Source organism: Rattus norvegicus, chromosome 18 (assembly GCF_036323735.1).
Source record: "Rattus norvegicus strain BN/NHsdMcwi chromosome 18, GRCr8, whole genome shotgun sequence".
Lineage (NCBI taxonomy): Eukaryota > Metazoa > Chordata > Mammalia > Rodentia > Muridae > Rattus > Rattus norvegicus.
The window spans coordinates 78,311,811-78,337,600 of NC_086036.1; the positions used below are offsets into that span (position 1 = coordinate 78,311,811).

Here is a 25,790-nt window from a genome sequence, read left to right on the forward strand (position 1 = left end):
AGCCAAGAGCTCCTCCTCCTCCCCAGCAGCAAGGCCAGTTTAAGACACAGGTATTAGGACAATGACAGAAACGCAGCCCTCTGACCAGCACTGGAAGAATAGGCACTGCAAAGACCGTGTTTGTGTTCCCTCAAATAGTTCTAGTGGTTCACTGTGCAGCAGAGAATGTCATGGGACTGACTGCCACCATCCAAAGAGAAGCTGACTGTAAATGTCCAAATGCCAGAGTGGTGCTCTCGCTCACCGTTGGTCAATACTCTGGAGAGCCGCCGGGAGATCTGTTCTAAGAACAGCATCCTGAGTGGTCTGTGGCACCTTCACAATAAACTTCTACCCTGGAGGATACATCCATCTGGCATGTCCTTAGCTGCCCACAGCATCCAGCAAGGATGGTAGCATAATGGGAAGTCACTACAGAGGACGCATACCTTTGTGAAATGCGTCACAGTCCACGCAGAAGCTTTAAATAATTATTCCCAGCTCTGCCTCAAGGGAAACAGCCACAAGGACTCGATCTCCCCAGGCTTCCTTCAGATCAAGAAGGCCGGGATTCAGTTTTTACAACAGATGTATATGTACGTATTACAGTAAACCTAGATTACATGTCTAATCAAGTCCAGCAATGCGCTATAAAAAAGAAAAAAGGCTGGGGGTGGGGTGAGGGCTAAGGTGTTCAGTGCTTAGCCCATCTGGAGGTGGGGTGAGAGCTGAGCTCAGGGCTTAGCACATCTGGCCCCATCCATCCCTGTTTCTCTCCCTGCAGAGTAAGAGAGAGGAAGGGTCATAACCTAAATGAAGCACAATTCCCTTCATGTTAATAAACCAAATACTACAACTACACACTCTGTAGTCAGCTTAATCCAATCCAATCACAGCATGAAGAAAAGGAAGACGGCTGGGGGCCCTCAACATGGATGCCTAGCACAAACTCGGTAAAACAAGCACAGAGAAGCATTTCTTACATCTGACTCAGTCATAAGGCATTAAATTCATTCCCTGGAAACGGAGAAGGAAGCAAACTTCTGACAGCACATCTACACAACTCCCCATGAGAAAGACTACCAATACAGTAAGAACGGAAACACTAGTCGGGTACAACGGGACACACCCATCACCCCAGCACTCGGGAGGCTGGCTCAGACCTTCATCCAAAACCAACCTATGTGGAGAGAGACCCTATTTCAAAACCAACAACAACGACAAAATCAGCAGAATCAATTAGGCAGGCGCAGTACTAAGAGCCTGTAACTTTAGCATCGGAGACACACGGCAGGAGAATGAGAGCTGTCTGGGCTAGCATGAGTCCCAGACCAGCCATGGCTACACAGGTATACCACGTTGCCAACAGAAAAGGACTCCAAACTGCCACTGCTCTTACACAGTGAAGATGTCCACATGAGAGCTGGAGAGATGGCTCAGCAACTGAGACTACACACTGCTCTCACAGAGGAGCTGAAACCCACACCCAGTGGCCCACAACCCCTTATCTCCAGTTCAAGGGAGAATGGAAACCTCTAGCTTCTAGAAGTTGGCACCTGCGCTAATGTATACATAGGCCATACACATAGACACAAAAACGCCGTGGGTAAAGGTACCAGGTCAGAACAGAGTTCAATCCCTGGAAGAAATTCAGCTAGCAATCCTTAAATGCACACACACAAGTAAATAAGTAATCTAACTATTTTCTGTCTACATAGAAAACACAAAATCATCTAGAATCTCACTGCTACAGTAGAGACATTACAAGTGGCTGGATTCAAAATCAATAGACAAAACTCAATCGCCTTCCCATACACCAACAACAAACAGAAGTGCAATCTAAAGACAATTCATGGGGAAAAACAACAGAATGACTTAAAAGAGTAAGTCCAACAGAAAATTCATGAGACCCTTAGAATCCAAGACAAGAGGGTCCAGGAAGAGGAAAACATGCTCACTGTATAAAGATACCACGGTTAATTTTCTTCATTATGCTACTAGATACAGAATCACACCTGTAAGTGTGTCTATTTCCAGAGAGCTGTAACTGAAATAGACCCGCCCTGAATGTGGGTAATGTGGGGGTGGAATCCCACAGGCTGGAGAAGGATGTGCCTACAAAGGCGGCCTTGCTGCCCAAGCCTCACATCACAGGAGAGGCCTCTACTGCACAGGATGCTCGGTGAATGCCTGCTACCATGAAAGCGCAACACGTAGCCCGAGTGAACTGAGAAAACGCAGTCCAGCCTGGAGAAGTGCCTTGCAGCCAGGGATGCTGGCTACTTCTGCCCAGTGTTCCCCAGCAAGGATCGCGCCATCCCATAGTCCAACGTAAGGAAGGGATCAGATGAGCTCAGGCACGAGACTCCATGCACACACCACAACTAAGGTCAGTCTGGAGAGACAGCTAGCATTTTTAAGGAGAAAGACATTCTCGGTGCAGAAAAGCCACTAAAAGCATGTTTGGGAGCAGGGATCCGACTGTGAAGTAAGATGGCATCTAGAACAATGCAAGGGAGGCGAGCACAGGCTGGGCGAGGTGGAAGAAGGCCTGGATCAAAGGGCCAGGGAAGGCGTGGATAAGCCAGGCTGGCAGTTGAGGTGGGCTGCAGCTGGGACAGCTGAGTGGGCCGTGGCTAAGAATTGTCGAGTGGCAGCACCCAGGAAGAAGGACTGTCTGGAGGACGCTATGAGACAAGGGACCACAGGGCAGGTAGTATCCAGAGCAAGAGCTGAAGAAGCAATGGATCTGGAGCTGCCGGAAGCCCAGATGAAACAGTAAGGAAACTAAGGCAGGCTGAGCCCTGCCCTGTGACTGGCCTCAGGAAAGGAGCACATCAGAAGGTCGCCAGCCTTTCATTTCTCAACACAGTTAATGCTCCTCAGATACAGAACACACCATGAAGAGAACACTTCAAGGAAAGAAGCCCATTTCCTAACAGGAGCACAACTCTACAGCGGTGTCTGAAAGGAAAGCACAGTGAATTACCAGGTAGGAATGGTGATTTCTTCTTCAGAATTTTTTTCTCTTTCTTTTCCGCCTTTTCGGGGCTTTCCTGTCCCTTTTCCTGCTCTGCATCCATGGGATCAGCTTGCTCTGCAGAGACACTGGAGGTGTGTGGACTCTGCGAGGACACTGTAGACGTCTGAGCATGGCTGCAGTCGCTGGGAGGTGCTGCAACTGGAAGTGAAGACAGCCCACTGTTTTCTAAGGCTTGCTGAGACAGAACAAAACTATGAGGTTAGAAAAGGCGACACCCAAACATGCCTACCAAAAGCTATCCCAAGATGCCAGAGTTTTACCCACAGAACTCTAACACCACACCAAGAAATAAACTCTACGGTTCCAAGACATTGCTCACTCCAAGACGCTGCAATATCTCTTCAAATATCTGATATTTCACCCCACCCCAAAACATGGTACAATTACATTTCTTAAATGAATGGAATTAAAAATAATTAACATTCAGAACTCTTCTCAAACCACTTGGGCTGTCTTTAAACATATTTGGGATACAAATTACCTCAGGAACACCTTTGAGACACACCCAGTTCAGAGTTCCTGAGACAACACCCCCCAACCAACTTATCATGAGGTACAGAGAGAAGAGGACCGCCGCCTCATTGGAGGTGAAGCACTTCTGCAAACACAGCACTCTGGCCCAAATGTGCTGGCCATGCACACACCAATACACGCCTAGGACACTCTAGCTAAACGGTACACCTGCACCTCAGGAAGAAGGGAGCAATTCTTCCAAGTCTCTCAACAGGACAAGCTTTTTTTTTTTTTTTTGGTTCTTTTTTTTCGGAGCTGGGGACCGAACCCAGGGCCTTGCGCTTCCTAGGTAAGCGCTCTACCACTGAGCTAAATCCCCAGCCCAACAGGATAAGCTTTAAAGGAAAAGCTACCTCTGTCCAATCAGTTCATGTACCAAATAATTTAAAAGTTTCCATTTTTCCTAATCGTACAGATTAATGAATCATCTAGACTTAGCACTTCCTGTTGGTATTACATAGGCATGTTTTCTCTCATGTTACCATCTCCAATGGAGCCACATCTTTAACAAGTGTCATTGCATCTGTCCTGCTCACTAGCAAACTGACATGAGGCCCATATGTGAGTCCTGCCCAGCAGGTAAGCGCGCTTCACCTGGAGGATGTCCTGGTTGATGCCCACTGTCACACTGAGTTGTCGCCCAGACTGTGGGGACTGCTGTGCCTCCACTGGCCCTGGCTCAGACAGTTCCAGAAGCTGCTGAATGACATCAGTCACTGCCTGAGAGTTCTGCTCACCAGACACTGATGAGACCTGGGCTTCCACCTGCTGCAGAGGCAAAGTCTGAAAGATCGTGGCCTGGAACACAGCAACACTTTCATTAAAAACAGAACTTCCAATGTAAATACAAAATAAATTAAGGGAACACCCCTTAATGGCATTAAAAGCTATTGCTTCTCAAACATAAATTCAAAAAGCAATTCTTCACTGATTTCTGTGAGGTGCAACTTTGCCTCTTAAAAAAACACACTTCTACAACAGTCTGCAAGCTCTCATATGAGAAGAAGAGGCTACCAACGTCTATCTCCCCATTATCCACTGAAACGGACAACTAAATTAACGAAGCACCATGTTTAAGAGAGACAGAGAAGCAGAGGCGAAAACGGAAGGAGATTAGTATGGTCAAAATCTTTAACACATGTCTGAGATGCTACAGCCAAGAAAGTTTTGGAATACACAGCCTGACTCCTGCCAGAACTCAAGAAGTGCCAGGCCTAGAGGCTCTCAAGGGCAGTGCCAAGGCCTCAGCCACACACTGTGGAGGCAGACATACTTGTCTGCGTTTGCAGAATGTACACAACGGAAGGCAACACCAACAGTTACCAGTGAGATCCCAACTCACTCACTCCTCAGTTACAGCAGTGTGCCACAACCATGTGTATGCTTCTCAATAACAAGACAATAACAAGAGAAACTGGTACTGAGACAAAGACTGGGAGGTCACTAGTCTACATAGCAAGTCCCAGGACAGTCAAGACTGCAAAGTGGGACCCTATCTCAAAAAAACAAAATAATAACAATTTTGAAATAATAATAATGAAGAGTCCCCTTGCCATCTTCCATAAAACCAACAGAACTTGTCTTTCAACAATGAACAAATGAATGAGTGAATGAACGAGTGAACAAGTGAATGAACAAATGAATGAGTGAATGAACGAGTGAACAAGTGAATGAACAAATGAATGAGTGAATGAACGAGTGAACAAGTGAATGAACAAATGAATGAGTCGATGAATGAGTGAGTGAATGAATGAGTAAGTGAATAAATCAATGAGAGAATGAATGAGTGAGTAAAACCAGAAGGGCCTGCCTCTACCAAAATCAAAAGAACAAACTATCTGGCAAGATTCAGGGCACTTTTTTTTTTTTTTTGGTTCTTTTTTTCAGAGCTGGAGACCGAACCCAGGGCCTTGCGCTTTCAGGGCACTTTTTATGGCATTTATTTCCTCAAACTAAATTCTTCTGTGTTCTGACAGCATATTTAAGACAAGGTTCCCGTGGAGGAGGGGAAGGAAAGAATATGACACAGAGGATGGGGAGATGTGCAGCCAAATCCGTATCTTCCTGACGAGGGTACTGATGCTGACAGCCTTCACACTCATGAACTCACTGTAGCTGGGTGCCTGCACCACGGATGAGGAAGGGGGCCCATGAGCCACACCCCCGCTAGGGGGCTGCTGGTAGCTAACAGTTGTTTGGAGAAGGATGAAGGGGAGGAGGAGGGGAGGAGGGGGAGGAGGAGGGGGAGCCGCCATCATTCTCTTTAGTGATGCAGCTGTGGATAAGCTGCCCTGGCTCCAGTAAACAGCTTCAGCCATGCTCAGACAGGACTCCCACTGAACTCACACAGAGAAAGAAAGCATAGGAGGCAAGAGTTCTAGTGAGAAAGCAGGCCAGCAGGATGAGAGTCGGGTGGGAGGAGTGAAGATGATGAAGGTTCAATACACAAACGTATGAAACTGTCACACAATACAACAACAGGTTCTTTGGTGTGGTGGCTAGTCTTGGTTGTCAACTTGACTACATCTGGGAACTAAAACCAAAAAAGCTAAGCACACCTGTGAGAGACTTTTGATTAATTAAATCATTTGCAGTGGGAAGATTCACTTCCAATTCAGATCTTTTGAGATGGGAAGACCCACCTTTAACCAGGGCCACGCCTTCTGCTGGCAGCCTGTATATGGGCAAGGAAGAAGACAGCCTGCTCTCTTTGCCTGCTTAGTCTCACTCTTGCTAACAAGTCCATTCCTTCACTGGCCTTAAAGCCTATGTCTCTGTGATTTCAGTATAACTGAAGATGGGCTGAGAGGCTGACATGCGGCCTCGGGGACTGAACAGTCGGATTCTTGGACCTTCTGTTGGTAGACAGCCATTGTTGGACTGGCTGAACTGCAGCCTGCCAACTACTCTAGTAGATAGGTAGGTAGATGGGTAGGTGGGTAGGTGGGTAGGTGGGTAGGTAGGTAGATGGGTAGGTGGGTAGGTGAGTGAGTAGGTAGGTAGGTGGGTAGGTGGGTAGGTGGGTAGGTAGGTAGGTAGGTGAGTAGGTGAGTAGGTAGGTGGGTGGATAGGTAGGTAGGTGGGTGGGTAGGTAGGTAGATAGGTAGGTAGGTAGGTGGGCAGGTGGGTAGGTAGGTGGGTGGGTGGTTAGGTAGGTGGGTAGGTAGGTGGGTAAGTAGGTAGGTAGGTAGGTAGGTAGATAGGTAGGTAGGTGGGTAGGTGGGTAGGTAGGTGGGTGGGTAGGTAGGTGGGTGGGTGGGTGGGTAGATAGGTGGGTGGGTAGGTAGGTGGGTAGGTGGGTGGGTAGGTAGGTGGGTGGGTAGGTAGGTGGGTGGGTAGGTAGGTGGGTGGGTAGGTAGGTGGGTGGGTGGGTGGGTAGGTAGGTGGGTAGGTGGGTGGGTAGGTAGGTGGGTAGGTAGGTGGGTGGGTAGGTAGGTAGGTGGGTAGGTGGGTGGGTAGGTAGGTGGGTAGGTAGGTGGGTAGGTGGGTAGGTAGGTGGGTGGGTAGGTAGGTGGGTGGGTGGGTGGGTAGATAGGTGGGTGGGTAGGTAGGTGGGTAGGTGGGTGGGTAGGTAGGTGGGTGGGTAGGTAGGTGGGTGGGTAGGTAGGTGGGTGGGTGGGTAGGTAGGTAGGAAGGTGGGTGGGTAGGTAGGTGGGTAGGTGGGTGGGTAGGTAGGTGGGTAGGTAGGTGGGTGGGTAGGTAGGTAGGTGGGTAGGTGGGTGGGTAGGTAGGTGGGTAGGTGGGTGGGTAGGTAGGTGGGTAGGTAGGTGGGTAGGTAGGTGGGTGGGTAGGTAGGTGGATAGGTGGGTGGGTAGGTAGGTGGGTAGGTAGGTGGGTGGATAGGTGGGTAGGTAGGTGGGTGGGTAGGTAGGTGGGTATATGGGTGGGTAGGTAGGTGGGTGGGTAGGTAGGTAGGTGGGTGGGTGGGTAGGTAGGTGGGTGGGTGGGTAGGTGGGAAGGTAGGTGGATAGGTAGGTGGGTAGGTGGGTAGGTAGGTGGGTAGGTGGGTGGGTAGGTGGGTAGGTAGGTGGGTAGGTAGGTTTCTATAAGCTCTAGTCCTCTAAATAGATGAACACACTTGGTTACATGCATGCAAAGTAAGCTTGCATGGAAATCTGGCTTTTTTTGTCTTCTGAGACACAAACAGGCAGCCAGAGATAACAAGAGTCCTGAAGGAAGGGAGGGAAGAGATGACACAGCACATCAGATGCAGCAAGGACTGCATTTCAGAGAAAAGTGCCTCACTTCAGGAACATAAAATTTTAAAAAGAAACCATCACATTGTGGATACAGCTCTCTGTGTAGCATTCTTTCTCCTTTCTCTCTCACTCTCTCACTCTCTCTCCCTCCCTCCTTCTCTCTTCCTCTTACACACACACCACACACAAATTATCATCCAGATTATGCACCACAGCCATCTTTTGATTTACAAAGTGGTCAAAATATTATTTGGTTACTGACATACTAAAATAATGTTTTTTTTTAAATAGTGAATCCAAAAACAGAATTTTTAGATTTCATAATTGTTCAACTATTTCTCTAGTTAAAAATAAACTAAGGAAATCATTCCTAACTACTAAACTATGAGAAAAGAGACAAATCACAAGCAAAGACCATCACGTTTACAACCCAGATATTATCCGGCACTGAAAGGAGGCAGCCAGGACACTAGCACCAGATACTCATGCACAGCGTCCATGAAAATCCTGCACTTTGTAGTCAAGTCTCTTAGTGATACTATATCCTATGCTTAGATATTGCAATTTATTAGTAATTAATAAGATATGCTAAAAGTAACTGAGTAAAGCTACATCATAAAATCCTATGGGAAAACACACCAACCCGTGTCTGTGTGAACCTGTGGTTTTATGGGTAACGTGTGGGAGTATACCTGGCCGTGCCTGCAGTTAATCCATCTCTTTACACATGAACTAGAAAGCAGAACTTGGTATCCCAAAAGCTAAAAGACTTAGGGAAAACTATCATCGCCACATGAGAAAAGGAGAAATATTATCTACAAAGATTAACTCTTAAATTGCAATATAAACAATATTTAATGGTTACTAATAGCACTGATTGCAGGAATTGAATTCTATAAATTATTGATATATTTTTCTTAGTTTTATAGGTTATATGACAATCAAGACTACATATCATTTCCCTGAAGTTTAGAAAGATTTTCATTTATAAAAAAAAAATAGTAGCATCTTACTTAGAAAACCTTAGATGCATTTTTTGATACTAAAGACTTAGTTTAAAAATTTATATTTAGGGGTTGGAGATTTAGCTCAGTGGTAGAGCACTTGCCTAGGAAGCGCAAGGCCCTGGGTTCGGTCCCCAGCTCCGAAAAAAAGAGCCAAAAAAAAAAAAAAATTATATTTAAAGTGAGACTTGGGTATGTTTTTCTAAAACCCTTCTATAAATCAAATTATTAAACTTACCGTTATAACATGTGCAGTCTCTGTAGAACTTGAAGGATTTGGGGGTCCACCCATATGCATCTTGCTGATATGAGTATTTAAGCTACCTAAGCTTTTAAATACACAGCTACACTCTGTGCAGTTATAGGTTGGCCCATTTTTTACCTTAAAAAAAGAAAAAAGTAGTTTTTCAAATTTTTGGGTAATAGATAAACATATTTAAGTTACAGAAAAGAAAATGTACCAGTCCAGTCAGAATGAGATAACTATACATCCTAGCCCGGGGTATGTTTTGTGTTTTTAAGTGAGTGAGTACACCTGTCTGTGCTTGGAGTTATTCCAGCTCTAAATACACCAACTAGAAAGCAGAGCTTGGTATCTGTTAACAGAATTCAAACCTCAAAATGTCATCATATATTCTCAACTTCTCAGACCGCTAAACATGTTCCTAGGAGAGGCAGGGCATGGCTGGGAATTTCGGGCCTAAGGAGCAGACATGGTGGACTGGTAACAACTGAATTATAAAAAAAAGATTAAAGAATTAAAACAAAACAAAAAATAACCCAAACCTGCTAAGGTTAAAATGTATCCGTGATTACCTTTTACAACTACAACCAAGCCTAAGATAGACTACAAATGACATTAAGTGACAAGGAACACCTATGATCAGACAATGTATCCAACACATTCTCTCACTGTTACTCAAACCTAGCATTGTCATCACCATGGTTATCAGGCAGGCTTGACAAAACACAAGTCACCTCTAACCTGGAAGAAGACTTCCACTGTTATCTGTCGTGCCTCATGAGACCCAGACTGAGGCCAGGTGTGCAGGTTCACACCTTTAATCTCAACACTTGGGAGGCAGAGGCCAGGGAGTCTCTGAGAGTCTAAGCCAGCCTGGCCTACATAGTGAGTTCCAGAACAACCAGAGCTGCAGAGTGAGACTGTGTCTCAAAATTAAAAACAAAAACAAACCCCCCAAACCAAATTCGTTGGACATCTCACACGATTGGGTAATACTTTGAAATACATCCTTAGAGGCCCTTTCTAGAGTAAGCCATCACAGGACAAGCCCCAGGAGGCCCCCAACAAGTACAAACTGCAGGAGGGTCTCCTAACATGGGGCCCTCAATGAAAGGGATTTCTGAAATATATGCCACACAAACTCAGAGCTAGTCCAAGTGAGCAACTCTACTCAAAGGTAACTGCAAGGACAATTTTTGATGCCCCCATGTGCTCTTCTGAGACAAAGTTATGTAGTACCTTACTACTATTTCATGTATTAAAGGATTTAAAAGGAGCATAACTTAGTGCGCATATAGAATTCTGATCCTTTCTCTAAAACTATGTGACATATTTAAGTTCCTTTTCATTTTTTATTTTATCCATCTTCTCCAAACCTAGTGTGTGTGTGTGTGTGTGTGTGTGTGTGTGTGTGTGTGTGTGTGTGTAAGAGAGAGAGACAGAGAGAGAGAGTGAGAATGAATCTGCATGTGGAAGCCAGAGGACAGCCTATGATGTCATTCTTCAGGTGTCATCTCCTTTGTTTCTGAGACAAGAGTTCTCAATGGCCTAGGACTGCTGGTTTACTAGGCTTGGCTGGCCAGCAAGCCCTGGAGGCCTGCCCGCCTCCATCCCCACACTGAAGCCATGTATGTGACCAGCAAGCCCTGGAGGCCCGCCCGCCTCCATCCCCACGCTGAAGCCATATATGCGCCACGTGCTTTGCCCCAACCCACCCTGCAATGTGGATTCTGGAGAGGGAACTGGGGTCCTGGAGCTTACAAAGCACGCAGTTTAAGCAGAGCCCTGGCTTTTTTTTTTTTTATTATTATTAAGGAGGTTTATGTTGGGCTTATTTTGTTTTGAATTAAGTAGCCCAGACTCCCCTCAAACTCACAATCCTCCTGCCTCAGCCTCTTGAGAGCTGAGATTATAGGTGTCAGTCATTCAGTTTCATAAAATTTTTTAGCTCCCCAGTCAGTAAGGTGATACTAAAGGTTAAATTCCATGAAAAAAAAAGTTTAAATACACATATTTGCTTTTTAAAATGATAGTTTTCATTGTAAAAATAAATGATTCATGATATAAGCATTCCTGTTAAGTAAATGTCCCCTCCCTTACAGTTTATAATTAAGCTATAACTAAGAGACATGTGCTACTAAAAACAAAGGTTAACCTACTTAACAGAAATGCTTCCAGAATATCTACTACTAAGCAGGACCTATAGACAACAGCCAAGTGCAATCATCTGAGCAGACAGGTGCAGCCAGCCAGCCATGGATAGGACAGGCAGGTCTGTGGAAAGTGTGCCACGGGGCCAATGCCACCGTCACTCTGCAACGTCTCACACTTGCCAGTGCCTACTTCAAGTTCATAAAACAGAGGGCTACAGCCAACAGGTCATATCTAACAAGGGTATTATCGTTTCAAAATATGTATTTATAGTAAGAAGACTAGACAGGATCTTTGCTTTCTTCCACATTTAGTAAACTCCCAAGAGCCTGCTACAGTGAGTGGTGCACCTTATAATTCCAATACCCAGGAGCTGAAGCAAGATGGCTACCAGGACAAGGTCAGCCTGAGCCACATGCTGAGGGTCTCACCAGCCAAGGCCTGTCAGCAACGAATCATCATGTCCCCATCAAAGGATTTTTGCTAAAATAGGTTACTTTACATAACTCACTCTGCATTTTCAAAACTGTAACATAATTTCTTAGGGCAGCCATTAACCCAAGAGATGTCTACAACACTCTGTGATAGTGCTCAGAGCCAAAGCACCATGCTCACCTCTGAGTGGACCCTCTGAACATGGGACTGCAGGTTCCCCTTCTGAGAAAAGGCAGCAGGACAAAAGGCACAGGCGTGTGGCTTTTCTCCTGTGTGCTTGATCATGTGGGTCTGCAGTGCCCCTTTCTGGTTAAAAGCTTTTCCACACTCACTGCATTTGAACGGCCTTTCACCTAGGCAGAGAGAAGAATCGTGTGAACATTTTAGAATGAGAAATATGTAAAGTGTCCAAAGTCCAGGCTGCAACCTAAAGTCTGTCAGCCGAAGCACCTGCTGGGGCTACAGTCACTGCAGGCGCCTCATGGACGGTCAGCCTGTTTCAGATGAACCTTTCCATACTCCAAGCAAAGCCCAAGGCAGCTCTTGCAGGGCCATTCTTCCATAGCTTTCTCAGCCTACTTCCCCATCAGCCCTGCTGGCTGTCCCAACTCCTGCCTACTCCAGGGCACAGCTCCATCCACCCCATGAGCCCTGCCCAGGCCTTCAACCAGGCCCTATGTGGGCTACTCTTACTCAGCAGAGGAACTTGTTCTGAGATCCCAGCACGTCTGGGCTGTTCAATGGTTTCCACAGCTTCTCAGTCTCACTCAGGTCTCTCATATCACCTCTTCTCTACTCAATCTTCTGTTCCCTCAAAGGACAGGGCTACACTGAAGGCCGTTGGTACCTATGTCTGCCCTCCTCCCTGACAACCCACACAGCTCACTCCTTCATGGTTCTAGCCCTGGCACAGTTACCCTACAGGAGCGACTTTCCAATCCATTCATTACTGAACTTCTCTTACAACAGGCAAGTGCCCCAAGGAAGAAAGGTCTGTAAGTGTCTGTTCCCGACTCTAGCCTCAGTGCCTTACACTCAGTCCTGTTCTCTAAGGGTCCACTCACTGAATGGTGCCTACTTCAACATCTGCACAATAGCACAGATCCTCTGAACTGACTTGACGGTTAAGTTACTGAGATAGGTGATCCTAGAGAAGGGAGATCACTGGGGAGGGACAGCTAGGAAGCTCAGTGAGAATTGTGGGTCTCTCAACATGGCGTCCCTGCCAGAGGCACCTCATGTTTCCTGGATGGGGTTCATCCACCAGAAAATGGCCACCTCACATCATCACACACTGACTAAGGTAAAGGCTGCAGAGAAAGCAGGGGAGCTTTCTACTCAGGAGCATGTTCAACAGCCTCCCTGCCTTGGAGCCCTGCAGGCTAGTAAGAAGATGTTGAGGACTATGGGCAAACCATCTGCCCCAACATCCCATGTCCTCAAGAAATCAGCATGATTGCATGTAATCAAAGGCTCAAAGCCAAGAGCAGAACGCAAAGTGTGTAGCAGCTCTGTGCCCTGGGGTGCACTCTTCTGATGGATGTTCTATGGATGTACAGGAAAAGGGGCAGACATCAAACTTAGTATGTAAGATCTGCGACATCTGAGCACGGGTGGTTTTCTCTGCATGTTCTTACTTTGATTAACTCTTCAAGCTATTTTTTTCATTCCAGGAAGATGAAGTTCTGTCACATTTCTCTTTTTAAGACAGGGTTTCATGTATCCCAACTGGCCTCAAACTGGTTAAGGATTACCCTAAATTTTTCTTTACTCTTTTTGAGACAAGGTCACACTATGCTTCCCTCCTCTGGGCTAGAAATCCCTAGGCTGTCAAAGCTGGCCTTGAACTATGGTCCACCTGCTTCTGCCTCTAGAATGCTGTATCAACGGTGAGCAGTTCCATGCCTGGCTGACCTTGAACTTTTGATCCTCCTGCCTCCACCTTCCAAAAGCTGGAATGACAAGCATGCAGCACCACACCTAGCTTGTGTAGTATCAGGACCTGACCCCAGGACTTGATGCATGGTGGACAAGGACTCCAGACTGAATTATGTCCCTGTGCCAATCTTTTAGACAGTACCTTTTCTTCCCTTGCTCTATGAAATATAGAATGAAGCTCTGAAAATATCAACTTTATACTGGCAAATAAATGAGGTAAGAAATTATCTGAGTGGTTTTCATTAAGACACTAAAACTGGACAGAGCAATGAAGCCAAACCGGAACTGTGGAGCAAATGCAGTACCTGACCAAACTGCTGAAGGTTGCCTTGTCTCTTCACCGTAAGTGAAAAGCAAACCGCAGAGCATGGCAAAGCGTGGACTACCATTACTCTCACTTCAAATAAGCATCTGTCATTTCCTTGTCTTTCTCTAGCAGAGTTCACGGGCATTACTCACAGTAGCATAACTGTCTTGCACAAAATGTGAGAGGATATTCAGTTGTGAACCCTGAATTCATTTCAAATATTCAAGCAAGCCTAACACGAAAGCCAATTAAGGTAGAGAAATAAGGGTTTTGTGATTGTGGTGCTATTTAGTGGGTTCCTTGGCTGGCTTTGAGATGGAGGCGCTCGACTGTAGACCAGGCTGGCCTGGAACCCACGAGGTAGCTGAGAATCCTTAACAGCCCATCTTGCCACATCGGCCTCCCTTCCTCCCGAGGGCCAGGGTTACAGATCTACACTGCCAGGCTGGCTACCTTCACATGCTATGGTTTATGTCACTAAAGGCAAACTGTCACAGCACACACACCAAAACAGCACCTGCTGCTGCTTTGCTACGTGGGTCTAATTACAGGTGCCACACAAGTGACCACTAGACTATCAGCTCCACCTGACTGGAGCTCACCAGAGCCCCAACGCTTTCTACATCTGTGCTTTATAATTTAGGACAGCAACATGGCAGACACAGGCTTGCCACTGTGGGGATGAGGAGCACAGGAGCGATAGTTAAGCACTCCAGGGCTGTACAGCACAGCACCAGAGCCACACTGCACCTCAAACCAGGGGCCAGTCCCCCTTCACGGCAGATAGCAGGCCACCAAAAGCAAACACATCTCATACCTGTGTGTATCCTTATGTGTCGCGTTAACTGGCTGGGCTTCTGAAACGTCTTTCCGCAGTGTGGACACGAGTACGTGAAGCCGCTCCTGTCAATGTTCCGATTGTAAGATCTTGTACCTGATGCCCTAGTGTGAGATCCAAGGAAAAACATTCAGATTCATCCTCCTTACACTATAGCTTTAAAGTAAAAATACTGCCACAAAGTTTACCTAGCTAGTCATCAAAATATGTCCTGATGCCTGTGTCCAACATACAAACACAAAAGCACACATTTATTAGTCTAGTGATATAAATTTTATTTCTGTCTATGTCTGGTGAAAAGCGAGGCTTGATTTGTTCAGATCCTCAGTAACTGGGAGCAAAGGCAGAAGGCCTCTTTTAAAGCAGTTTGTTGGTTCAGTCAGACAGGACCATGTAGATATGAGCTCCCAGTGCCACTCCCAGGATCTCCCTAGCTTTGTGCTCAGCAGCGCCTGGACACTGACAAACGCCCACTTCTCACCACACAGACAGACAGACAGCTGACTCTTCTCTTGGCCGCTCTGGAGACTGTCTGGCAGCAGCACAGCCAAACAGATCAAAAAGAACCTTCCCAGGTCAAGAAATGGAAGCTCCTCAGGTATACAGGTTTAAATCTGAAGAGATCACACAAATCCACCTTCAAACCCTGCTCGTTTTAATTTCAAGCATCTTAATACTCTCAAACATGTCTTCTTTCCGTCACCAACACTCCTGCAGGAGAGCACTGCCTACCCACAAAGCACCACAGCCTCCTGGTGCCCTGCGTCCCTCCTGCTAACACTCTCTATGAGGAAAGCAACCACCCACACGTTTCCAATGCCATAAAGCACACGGTTTACACGCATGTATACAAACACTTCTAGTCCTCCGACCTCCACCCCTACTGCTCAGACTGCACAGATGAACCAGCACACCTGGCTTCTGCAGTGCTAGGACTGAACCCAGAACCTCGCGCTCGGTGGGCGAGTACTCTACCCACTAAGCTACACTCCCAACCAGCACTGTGTCTTAAACAGTAAAATGAAATCGCAGTGCACGCCTATAACCTAGTATTCAAGATGTACAAGAGGATGACAAATTTATAGTCAGCCTGGACTGTGTCTCAAAACCCTGTCTCAAAAGACAAAACCAAATCAGACACTAAAATAATGGGGATATTAGTTAAGAGTAGGCAAAATGAAAGTAAAAGATATGAGGTGGGACCACCTACTCCGTTCCCGTCTACAGTGCAATCCTAGGAGTGGATCACATGCTGCCCAGGGTTTCTATAGCTCAGAAACGTTTGCGTTCCCTGGTGTGACAGCTAGTTGGCAGACTAGCTGATGACACAACTGCTAAATAATTCCTGAAGCTGTCAGTCATAAGAGCTGTCAAAATCGGCTGGTGACATGGAGGTATATACCTGCTAACCTGTCAGGAGGTTCAGGCCTGGGATTTCCATGAGTAAGAGGCCAACCTGACCTACATAGTAAGATCCTATCTTTAAAACAAAAAGCAAAAGACACACACACACACACACACACACACACACACACACACACACACACACCTGAAATCAGAAATCAGCTCAGTGAAATTGCTATCACCATGGGAACGGTAGCACAACAGCCATGATAGCCTCCTTCATTTCCTTAAGAAACAATAACCACAGGCAGGGATCAGAGAATCCTGGAGAAGGAACAGTAAGAGCTACAAGCCAGAGGATGAGGAGGGATGCTGTGACCAGGTCTCCTAGACAAACGTGGCCACTCATCAATGCACAACAGGGTGGCTACCTGCGTACGATCTGTACAATACTAAGCCTATCCATCCACTTTCCAAAACGGATGGAGAGGAGGGGCACATGAGGCCCTGGCCTCACTGAGGAGCCATCTGCAGTCAATGGCTGTTCTTGCTTCAGGAGTCTAACACTAGTAAGCTATGATCCAGTGAACAACACCAGTCATGCACATGCAAGCAACCCTAACTAAACTCAGAGATTCATTTTTTAAAAAATCATGAAAGGAAAGAGAAGTTGTTGGAAAGAAGAATTGCAGGGAAGAAGTAGAAAAGAAGGGACCAGTGATGAATATTAACAAAATAACCATATAAATGTATCATATTTTCTGAAATACACTACATAAATGAATCAGAATGTTAGAAATACAGCACATAAATGTATCAGACTGTCAGACATACATTGTATACATGTATCAGACTGTTAGAAGCACACCACATAAGTGTATAAGACTGTCAGACATACACCATATAAATGGATCACTGTCCAAAATGTACTGTATAATTTAGACTGTCAGACATACACCATATAAATGTTCAGACTGTCCAAAATACAGTATGTAAGTGTATCAGACTGTCCAAAATATACTATAAATGTATTATTGTCAAATATACTATAGAAATGCATCACTCAAAAATATACTACATAAGTTATCAGACTGTCCAAAATACATTAAAAATAGTTTTTAAAAATGAGGAAAATGAAGAAACCACTTAGGTAAAAACAGATAAATCTAAGAACCTAAAAATGTCAAGTTGGGCCAGGAGTCTATTATGTAGCCAAATAGCAGAGTGGAAACTGCTTCACCCTGAACGCGCTAACAGCAGTGCAAGGCTACTGTGTGCCTCGTGTGCTGCTTCTCTTCCTAGAGCAGCAGATCCTTCAGTCCATCCCAGCCAAGCAGGGGGTGGGCCAGCGTTCCGTGTGCTCCCCGGGATTTTACTGTGCCGGTGGAGGAAAGAGCCATACCTAACTTTACAGTGAGTCTTCATGTGCTCCTTCAGCTCTGGCGACGTCTCGAACTCCTTCTTACAGGCCTTGCAGGTGTGCACGCGGTTGTTTGCCAGCTCCTGCCGGTGCTCCTCCATGTGTATGGCCAGCTGGCTGTGTAGCGTGAACTCATCCCCACACTCAGAGCAAATGAGGTTCTGGAAAAGGAATATTTCCAAGCCACTGCTCCTTAGAAGAACTGGTGGCACTGTGAACATCAGCCCACGAATGATACCTTCCTCTATTCTGGAATAAATATCACCTTCACCTCTCAAAACTGCATCATTGTATCTAAATTGAAATTATAAAAATAATTTCTACTAGTAAGGGATAGAAAACAAAAACCGCACAGTTTTCAACCATGAATTGTGTATCAAAGGCTATTATTGGTCCATTTGTTCATGAAAACTTCAGAGAAACAGGAGGGCTTCAACACAAAAAGGTCAGAAGAGAATTCTAGGCGCAATTCTAATCTACAAACACCATCAACACAGTTACAGATGATACATTTGTCAGTGGAAACCCCTTATCCGTTGAATTCTGACTACAGGCAGAGTACCTCAGCTGGGCAGATAGGCTGCTGTTAGAAGACACACGCGCAACGTTAGACTCTTGTGCCAAACCAAAGCCATCAAAAAGCCCTAAAGTCTTCAGGACTTGAATAGCTCGGACTTGAGTATTTCTTAACAAATTTATCTCTCGCTTAAGGAATTTTTGCTTTGGTTTCAGTTTTTGGGTTTTGTTAAAAAGGGTTTCACTGTGTAGCCCCAGCTAAGCTGGACTCACTATGTAAACAAGGCCAGCCTCAAACTCATAAGATCTGCCTGCTCCTACCTCCCGAACCAAAGTCATGCACTACAAAGAGCCTGAGGGTTTTGTGGGATGTTCCTTTGTTTCCTTGTTTAGAAGGACATCACTCCTATTCATCCACTCCGACTGGACAGTGTGGCTAAGCCACAGAGAGTTGGATTTGCAGGGCTGCCTGTGAGAGACTTCATGAACCCTGGTGCGCTCACTTCCAGCCTCCACATTAGTAGAGGGCAGCATGAAGTGAGATGATGCCAAGACAGATGACGACAAAAGAACACAGCAGCGACAGTCCTGTCTACAGATGGCAACTGCTGGATTAGGATGACGTCAACCCATGCACACGGCAGCACTTCCTCACAGCATGGCCCTCACGAGCTGTCTAAGGCACGAGGAGTCTGAGGACTTGGTCTGTCTTGCAGTGTTGCTCACCCAACCCCTGCTCACACAATCCCTGCTCACACAGCATCGCTCACACAATCTCTGCCTCAGATTACTATTGAGCCAAAGATGGCATTGAACTTCCGCTGCTCCTTGATCCACCCCCTGGGTGCTAGGATCACAGGCCAAGGCCACAACACCCTCTTTATGTAGTACTGGGGATTGAACCCAGGATCACACGTCCTAGGCAAGTACTCTGACAACTGAGCTAGACTCCCCAGCCTGCTGTATCTTTCCACCAGAATTTCATCATCATCACCATCACCACCAAAATCATCATCATCATCACCATCATCATCATCATCATCATCATCATCATTATAGTTTTGTTTTTTTGTTTTTGTTTTTTGTTTTTGTTTTTTGTTTGTTTGTTTGTTTGTTTGTTTGTTTTTGTGAGACAGCATTCTTCTGTGTAGCCCTGGCTGTCCTGGAAGAATTTCTTTATTATTCTGTACCACAATCTTGAATGCAAAGGTCAATTAAAATTAGGTCATTGATTGTTCTTACAGCTCTGCTCTGCTGCAGAAAAAGGTAAGAATGAAGGGAATTATCTTAAGAAATCTAATAATGATTTCAAGGTAAATGACTTTAAATTGACATTATTATACAATAACAATGAATTAGTAAACTTCGGCATTGTTAGTAGCTTGAAGATAATGAAAATTTACTCTAGAACTCTGCCAAAAAGAAAAAAATTACCATCTCAACACATGAATGTGTTTGGCGGAGAAAAGATTTATTTTCTATTAATAATGCTATCACTTGCCCAGGATCAAAACTGCAGAGAGGGCTGGAGAGACGGCTTGGCTGTAAAAGCACTGGTGGCTCTTTCAGAGGACCCAGCACACACACAGGGCTCACAGCTGTCTGTAAATCCAGTTCTGGGAGGTAAAATGCCTCCTTTCACCTCCCTTGGATACCAAGAATGCACACGGTGCACCTATGTAACCCGGGAACACATACATTTACATAATAAGTACATACATACGTACATACGTACATACGTACATACATACATACATACATACATACTTTCCCATTCTCTTGTTCCTCTGCTCACACCCACCACCTTTCCTCTCACTATTTACAGATGGTCAGATGAATACACCTTGGAAGCAGTCTACATGGACATTACATGCTTTGCTCAATGAGGAAAGGAGGCTGAGCATAAAGCCAACAGCAGTTAAGAGCATCAACTGCTCTTCCAGAGGTCCTGAGTTCAAATCCTGGCAACCACATGGTGGCTCATAACCATCTGTAATGAGATCTGATGCCCTCTTCTGGTGTGCCTGAAGGCAACTACAGTGTACTCATCTATAATAAATAAATCTAGAAAAAATAACATTAAAAACTAGTTCTTTTTCTTCCCTATTTTGAGTAATCTGATAGAGCAACGATCTCTAGAAATTTGAGAATACTCATTTCAATAAAACAGTATAGAAATGTTGTTTATGTTCTAAAAGTACATCCTCTATCATGGATATTCTTAAACTAAAGTCACTTATGCTTCTTCATAAGTACATACATTAAATTTGTTTTCATGTCTTCACATCAGTTTGTATACAACAAGCACACATTTCAAGAGTAACTTTTAAAAAGTTATTTTTATTATATGTATATATGTATATATATGTATATATACACATACACATGCATACATACATATGGATGTTTTGTGTGTGTGTGTGTGAGTGTATGTGTGTGAGTGTGTGAGTGTGTCAGTGTGTGAGTGTATGTGTGTGTGAGTGTGTATGTGTGTGAGTGTGTGTATGTGTATGTGTGTGTATGTGTGTGAGTGTATATGTGTGTGTGTGTGAGTAGGTGTGTGTGTAGGTGTGAGTGTGTATGTGTGTGAGTGTGTGTGTGTATGTGTGTGAGTGTCTGAGTGTGTGAGTGTGTGAGTGTGTGAGTGTGTGAGTGTGTATGTGTGTGTGAGTGTTTTCTCTGCATGTATATAAGTGGACCACAAGCATACAGCATTCAAAAACAGGCAGAAGAGGACACCAGATCTTCTGGAACTGGAGCTACAAGCAATTGTGAGCTACCATGTGGCTCACAACTAGGATCAAACCCAAGTCCTCCCTAAGAGCAGCTTGTCCTCCTAACCACTGAGCCACGTCTCTAGCCCAGGAGTAACTCTGTACAGCTGCACACCCTCAGCACTTGGAGCACCAGTCCCAAGGCTTTGGTGACCAGAACCACAGAACCAGGAGCCCGGCAAACGGAGTCACTGTAAGCAACTGCAAGCCATGCCCCGGGAACCCACCTAGAAAGGAATCTGAATGAAGTCTGCAGAAAAATAAATATAATCAAAGCAAGGTTTGGAAAATACTGGGTATGAATCCAAAGCCTTTAAAAATGATAAGACTACCTACCTATCCCTCTTTCTAGTCACAAAGGAAAGCATAATAAATTCTAAATTGTATCTGAAGACTATCAGAAGAGGAAACAACAGTTCTGTGCTGTGTCCTGCATAAACGCTGGGGTGAGATGGAGTAAGTGGGCTAGGTACATAGCCTGGCTGGCTCAAGTGCCTGCCCCTGACATGACTGAGGCCCTGGGTTTGAACCCACTGTGCATAGACAGGGCATAGTAGGGCACACCTACCATTTCAGCACTGCTCTACTGGACGCTAGGAGAAGAGCTCAAGGTTTTCCTTACTACACAGGGCTTTCCAAGTCAGCCTGGAATATATCAGACCCCATTTCAACCCCATCTCAAAACAAACAAAAGTAGAGGCTCTGTGCTCATGGGAAAGTCGTGGCTGCTCTTTACAGTCACCTTGAACTGGGCTTTGCCAAAACAGAGTGCAAGCCAAACATGGAGCATTGCCCAATGATCTCAGCCTTCACAGCACTAGCACATTGCACTTCCCTGCAGCCTAGACCAGAGTTCATCAGTAAACCCTCCTGTCACAGTCCCTGGTGCTCCCCCTGATCATCCATGGCACTTGCTTCCCAGTCCCTAGCCTAAAGACCACAGCCTTGCCTGCTCCTGGGCAGTCCATAAGCCACACACCCGCAACGCCCTTAGGCACTGACTCCCGACAGTGCTGGACAATCTGTGTGCTTGCCCCACTTGGACTCTGCTCCCATTTCCCACATGGAGCTCCCACATTGCCTAGGGCATCTGACAAGGGTTAAATCCACTGAATGTTTAAGAAATCATTATTGTCAAGACCTAGTGATGCAGGCCTGTAATCGAGGGAAGACTGAACATAAATGAGCGCCTGGACTAGAAAGTAAATTCAGTCTGGAAAACTAATGAATGCCTTGTCTCAAAAATTAAAAGAAAAACCCTGACTGTGGACACAGCTGGGTGGAAGTGCGTTTCCTTAGCACATTGAGACCCTAGGCTCAATACTCACTACTGATTAGCTGAGGGCTAATATTACCAGGAGGTCTTTATTGTAAGCATTCTCTCATGTTCCCTTTTCCTTCAAAGGGGCTAAGCTTTTGGGTCCAACTGAATGACACTTGGGTTAACTGACCGCCTCTCGAAGAGAGCTGCCTCTCCACTGCCCACTGATGAGAGTATCATTACAGCAAGGCATTCACAAATGCTTTAAGGAAGCCATGCTCCAACTGCACCGAGGGAGCGCTTTAATCTCTGCTGGCCACATCTTCTAGTCTGGAGGACTTGCCCCACTCACAGTCATTCCAGACCAACTGCGCCAGCCAGCGTGGGAGGAGCACTCCAGCCAAGGTGAGCCTTGGAAATTCTAGATGATCCTGGTCACCCTGTAGCTATTCTCAAACAGGTCAGTGTGGGGAGCATTTCCCCCAGTAACACGGCAGAATGTGATTGGTTTAAGGCGTGGCCTCTGATTGGTCCTCATGTGAAGCTTTGTGATTGGTGGGCCTGGAAGCTGTGCTTCGATTGGTGCAAATTACAATCATACATTTGCATGCCACAACCTCCTCCTGGCTTTTCAGGTTACTTTTCCTGTTCACCCAGGAACTACTCTGCTGTGCTGCCCCTCTGCTCTGGAACATTAGATCAGATACTCTCCTCAATGCTCTTCCTTGCTTACTGTGATCTTTATCGTGAGTAGAGTGGGCCAAACTAGTAACAGAAGTAGCTACACTGTAACAGGAAAACAAATGACTAGAGAGCTGAGGCTTCAGACATATAAAGTCATGCTAATGGTAACATGCATTTAACAGTCAGTTAACAAACATGTTAGGCAATTACCTCTTCCTTCTCGTGGAGCATAATATGTGCTTTGAGACTGGCCACTCGTGAGAACTTCTTGTTGCACACAGGACAGACAGGATCCTCTGCATTGTGCGTACATTTATGAAGTGTCAGGTTGAATTCAACATTAAATGTTTGGGGGCACTGGTCACATCGGTGTGGCTATTTGAGATAAAAGAAGGAATTGAATTATAATGTTTCCAAAGGTGCTATTAAAATTAGGACCAGGTGTGGTAGCACACACCTTAACACTAGCACTCAGGAGGCAGCAGCAGGTGGATTTCTTTAAGTCTGAGGCCAGTCTGGTCTACACAGTGAATAGTGAGTTACAGGAAAGCCAGACACCATGTCTCAAAAAAGTATAGATTCCCTTTCTAAAACAGTCTCTTCTGGACCCAAGACAGTAAATGATTATATCCAAAAGCAGATTAAAGCTTCTGATAGACTTCTCAAGAGATTATAAACAACAGCACATATAAAAATACTTCCTTTCCTCTCTTGATGGTGTGAACATTACATGGTCTGACCGCAACCTCTCGATCCTCCTGCTGTACTCCACACGTCTAGGACAAGCATGTGCTGCAGCCGTAGCTGCACACTGTCTCTAGTGTGAAGTATTGCAGACAGACAGATTCCTGACAAACTCACTTGAACAAAGCCACTTCTAGAAGATAAGACATAATCTCCTCTAGATTTCAGCAGCTGCTCCTCTCAGTCCAAAGTTTCCTCTACATGGAAAACATTCCCCTTCTTACGTGTAAAAAATCAAAGCAATGGCTAGTGTTTCTCTGCAGCCTTCAGACTATAAGCCGCCCTTTCCACCAGCACCATATATGGCAGCATGTGACAGGAGACCGAGCCATCACTCCCTTTCTCTACATGAGACCAGCTTCCATTCTCTCCATAAAGTAGAACCAGACAGCCCTTTAAATTGTGCATCTACGCTGTTTTCTAATTCCTTATGTAGAGGAAACTTTGGACTGAGAGAAGCAACTGGAAGGAGCTACTCAGTGGGAGAACATATGCTAACCACACACAAACCCTGCATGTAGCCAGCACCCTAGCCATCTCCCTGGACAGCACTAACCACTAGCAAACAAAATGTAAGTCCTCAAGAGTGCCAAAAAGACAGCGTGAAAGCAAAATGCCCCGAGGACGACATCTCAGAATAACCACCCTGTATCCAGCTGTGTAAGAAACTAAGGAAACGAAAGTCCTACTTCTCTGACCACTCATAAATAATTTCAATACAGACATGCACTAGAGTACACTCTCAGAACGCAAAAACACAGACTAGGAACTGAGCTACACTTTCTTCCGTGGAAGCACACCACCTCTGACTGCCTGGAGCCCTCATCGGAGTCCTTTAGGAAATACGCACCTTGTCATTTTGCTCATGCTCCCTCATGTGACGCTGAAACTGGGACTCTTTTGGAAAGGACAGCAGACAGATTTCACATTTGTGGAAGTTTGGAATCGGACAGTCATCATCAATGTCATCATCATTCAACGCCAAAATTCCATCTATAAAATTTCACATGTGCAAATACCAGACATTAGTTCCATTACATAAATAAAATTAAATCATCTAGCTATGTATTTTTTTATTTTACACTTAGAGATGTTCTGCTTGCACGCGTGTCTTAGGCAGCATGTGCAAGCTGTGCCTGCAGAGGCCATCCAGACCCTGGTACCCTGGAAGTCACAAGTGGTTGTAAGGAGACATGTGGGTGCTCAGGACTAAAGCCAGGTCCTCAGGAAGAACGGTGAGTGCTCACCCAGGGCCAGCCTCTGATTTATGAGACACTTTTAGATAAAATTAGTAAAATACTGACTCTGAAAAACAATAGAGTTTTAAATCAGAAATGAGAAATGTTGGGATGCCTAAGATATGGGACAAGAAAATTCAAAATATTTGTTAGGATTTCCAGAAACCTGAAACTATTATCTTAAAGCATCACACACATATACATACATACATACACATAAGTACGTACACACACACTTATATAAACACACACGTGTGTATATACACACATATATACACACACATTCACACATATACACACACACCACACACACACATGCACATACACACATATACACACACGCACATACACACACGTACACATACATGTATATACACACGTATACACACACATACACATACTATACACACATGCACATACACATATGTATATACACACTACATACACACCACACACACATGCACATACACACATATACACACCACACACATATACACACATCACACACACGTACATACACACACGTACACATACATGTATATACACACATATACACACACATACACATACACGTATACACACACACACACACACGTAGGTTCTTTTTGAACTTCATCAGCTTACTCAACACTATTTCCTTTACTGTAACCCAGAGTGAGACATCTAACTCACATTTAGAGTATAATAGCTTCTTAAGCCACTCAGTTAGCTCAACTCTACAAAAATGTTAATTCATTTATCTCTAAAAACAGCTACAAAAAAGATTAAGTAAAAAAAAAAAAAAAAAGCTTGTTCTCTCAGACAGTGAGAGACTCCAATCCCTTGCTTAGTCAATTCTATTTGTACAAAGGGATTTTCCACATAGGAACAATACTTCAAACTTATTTCAAATATCAAAAAATATGACAAGATAGTACAGGTACTCATAAATTTGCCAAGAATATCAAAGATGTTCTAAATAGTTACAGTGTTTAAAGTATACACACTGCAAGTCTTGTGATTAGGGTATAAGTAAGTAATTCACCAGAGCCATACAAGGACAAATCACATGCCATTTTGATTCAAATCTGGGGGTGTGGGAAGGAGTTCAGTTGGTAGAGTGCTTGGTTAGCATGCTTAAGGTCCTGGGTTCAATCCCAAGAACTATATAAACCAGGC

At 45.0% G+C, this 25,790-nt stretch overlaps 1 protein-coding gene across 9 annotated transcripts in view; it reads right to left on the reverse strand.

Annotated features, from left to right (window-relative positions):
- Positions 1 to 25,790, reverse strand: part of Zfp236 (zinc finger protein 236) — a 99,790-nt gene that overhangs the window by 60,563 nt on the left and 13,437 nt on the right. For 6 of the 9 annotated variants that reach the window (XR_361554.4, XM_006255013.4, NM_001427206.1 and 3 more), the window contains exons 2-9: positions 24,245 to 24,387; positions 22,861 to 23,025; positions 17,398 to 17,576; positions 14,631 to 14,755; positions 11,749 to 11,921; positions 8,977 to 9,120; positions 4,130 to 4,333; positions 2,969 to 3,197 (exon numbers count right to left, since the gene is read on the reverse strand). Coding sequence is in view for 8 of the 9 variants with exons in the window: in XM_006255013.4 (XP_006255075.1) it covers positions 2,969 to 3,197; positions 4,130 to 4,333; positions 8,977 to 9,120; positions 11,749 to 11,921; positions 14,631 to 14,755; positions 17,398 to 17,576; positions 22,861 to 23,025; positions 24,245 to 24,387 (1,362 nt within the window). In the remaining variant the exon portion in view is untranslated. The other 3 variants (XM_039097350.2, XM_039097349.2, XM_039097351.2) reach the window with 3 other exon arrangements.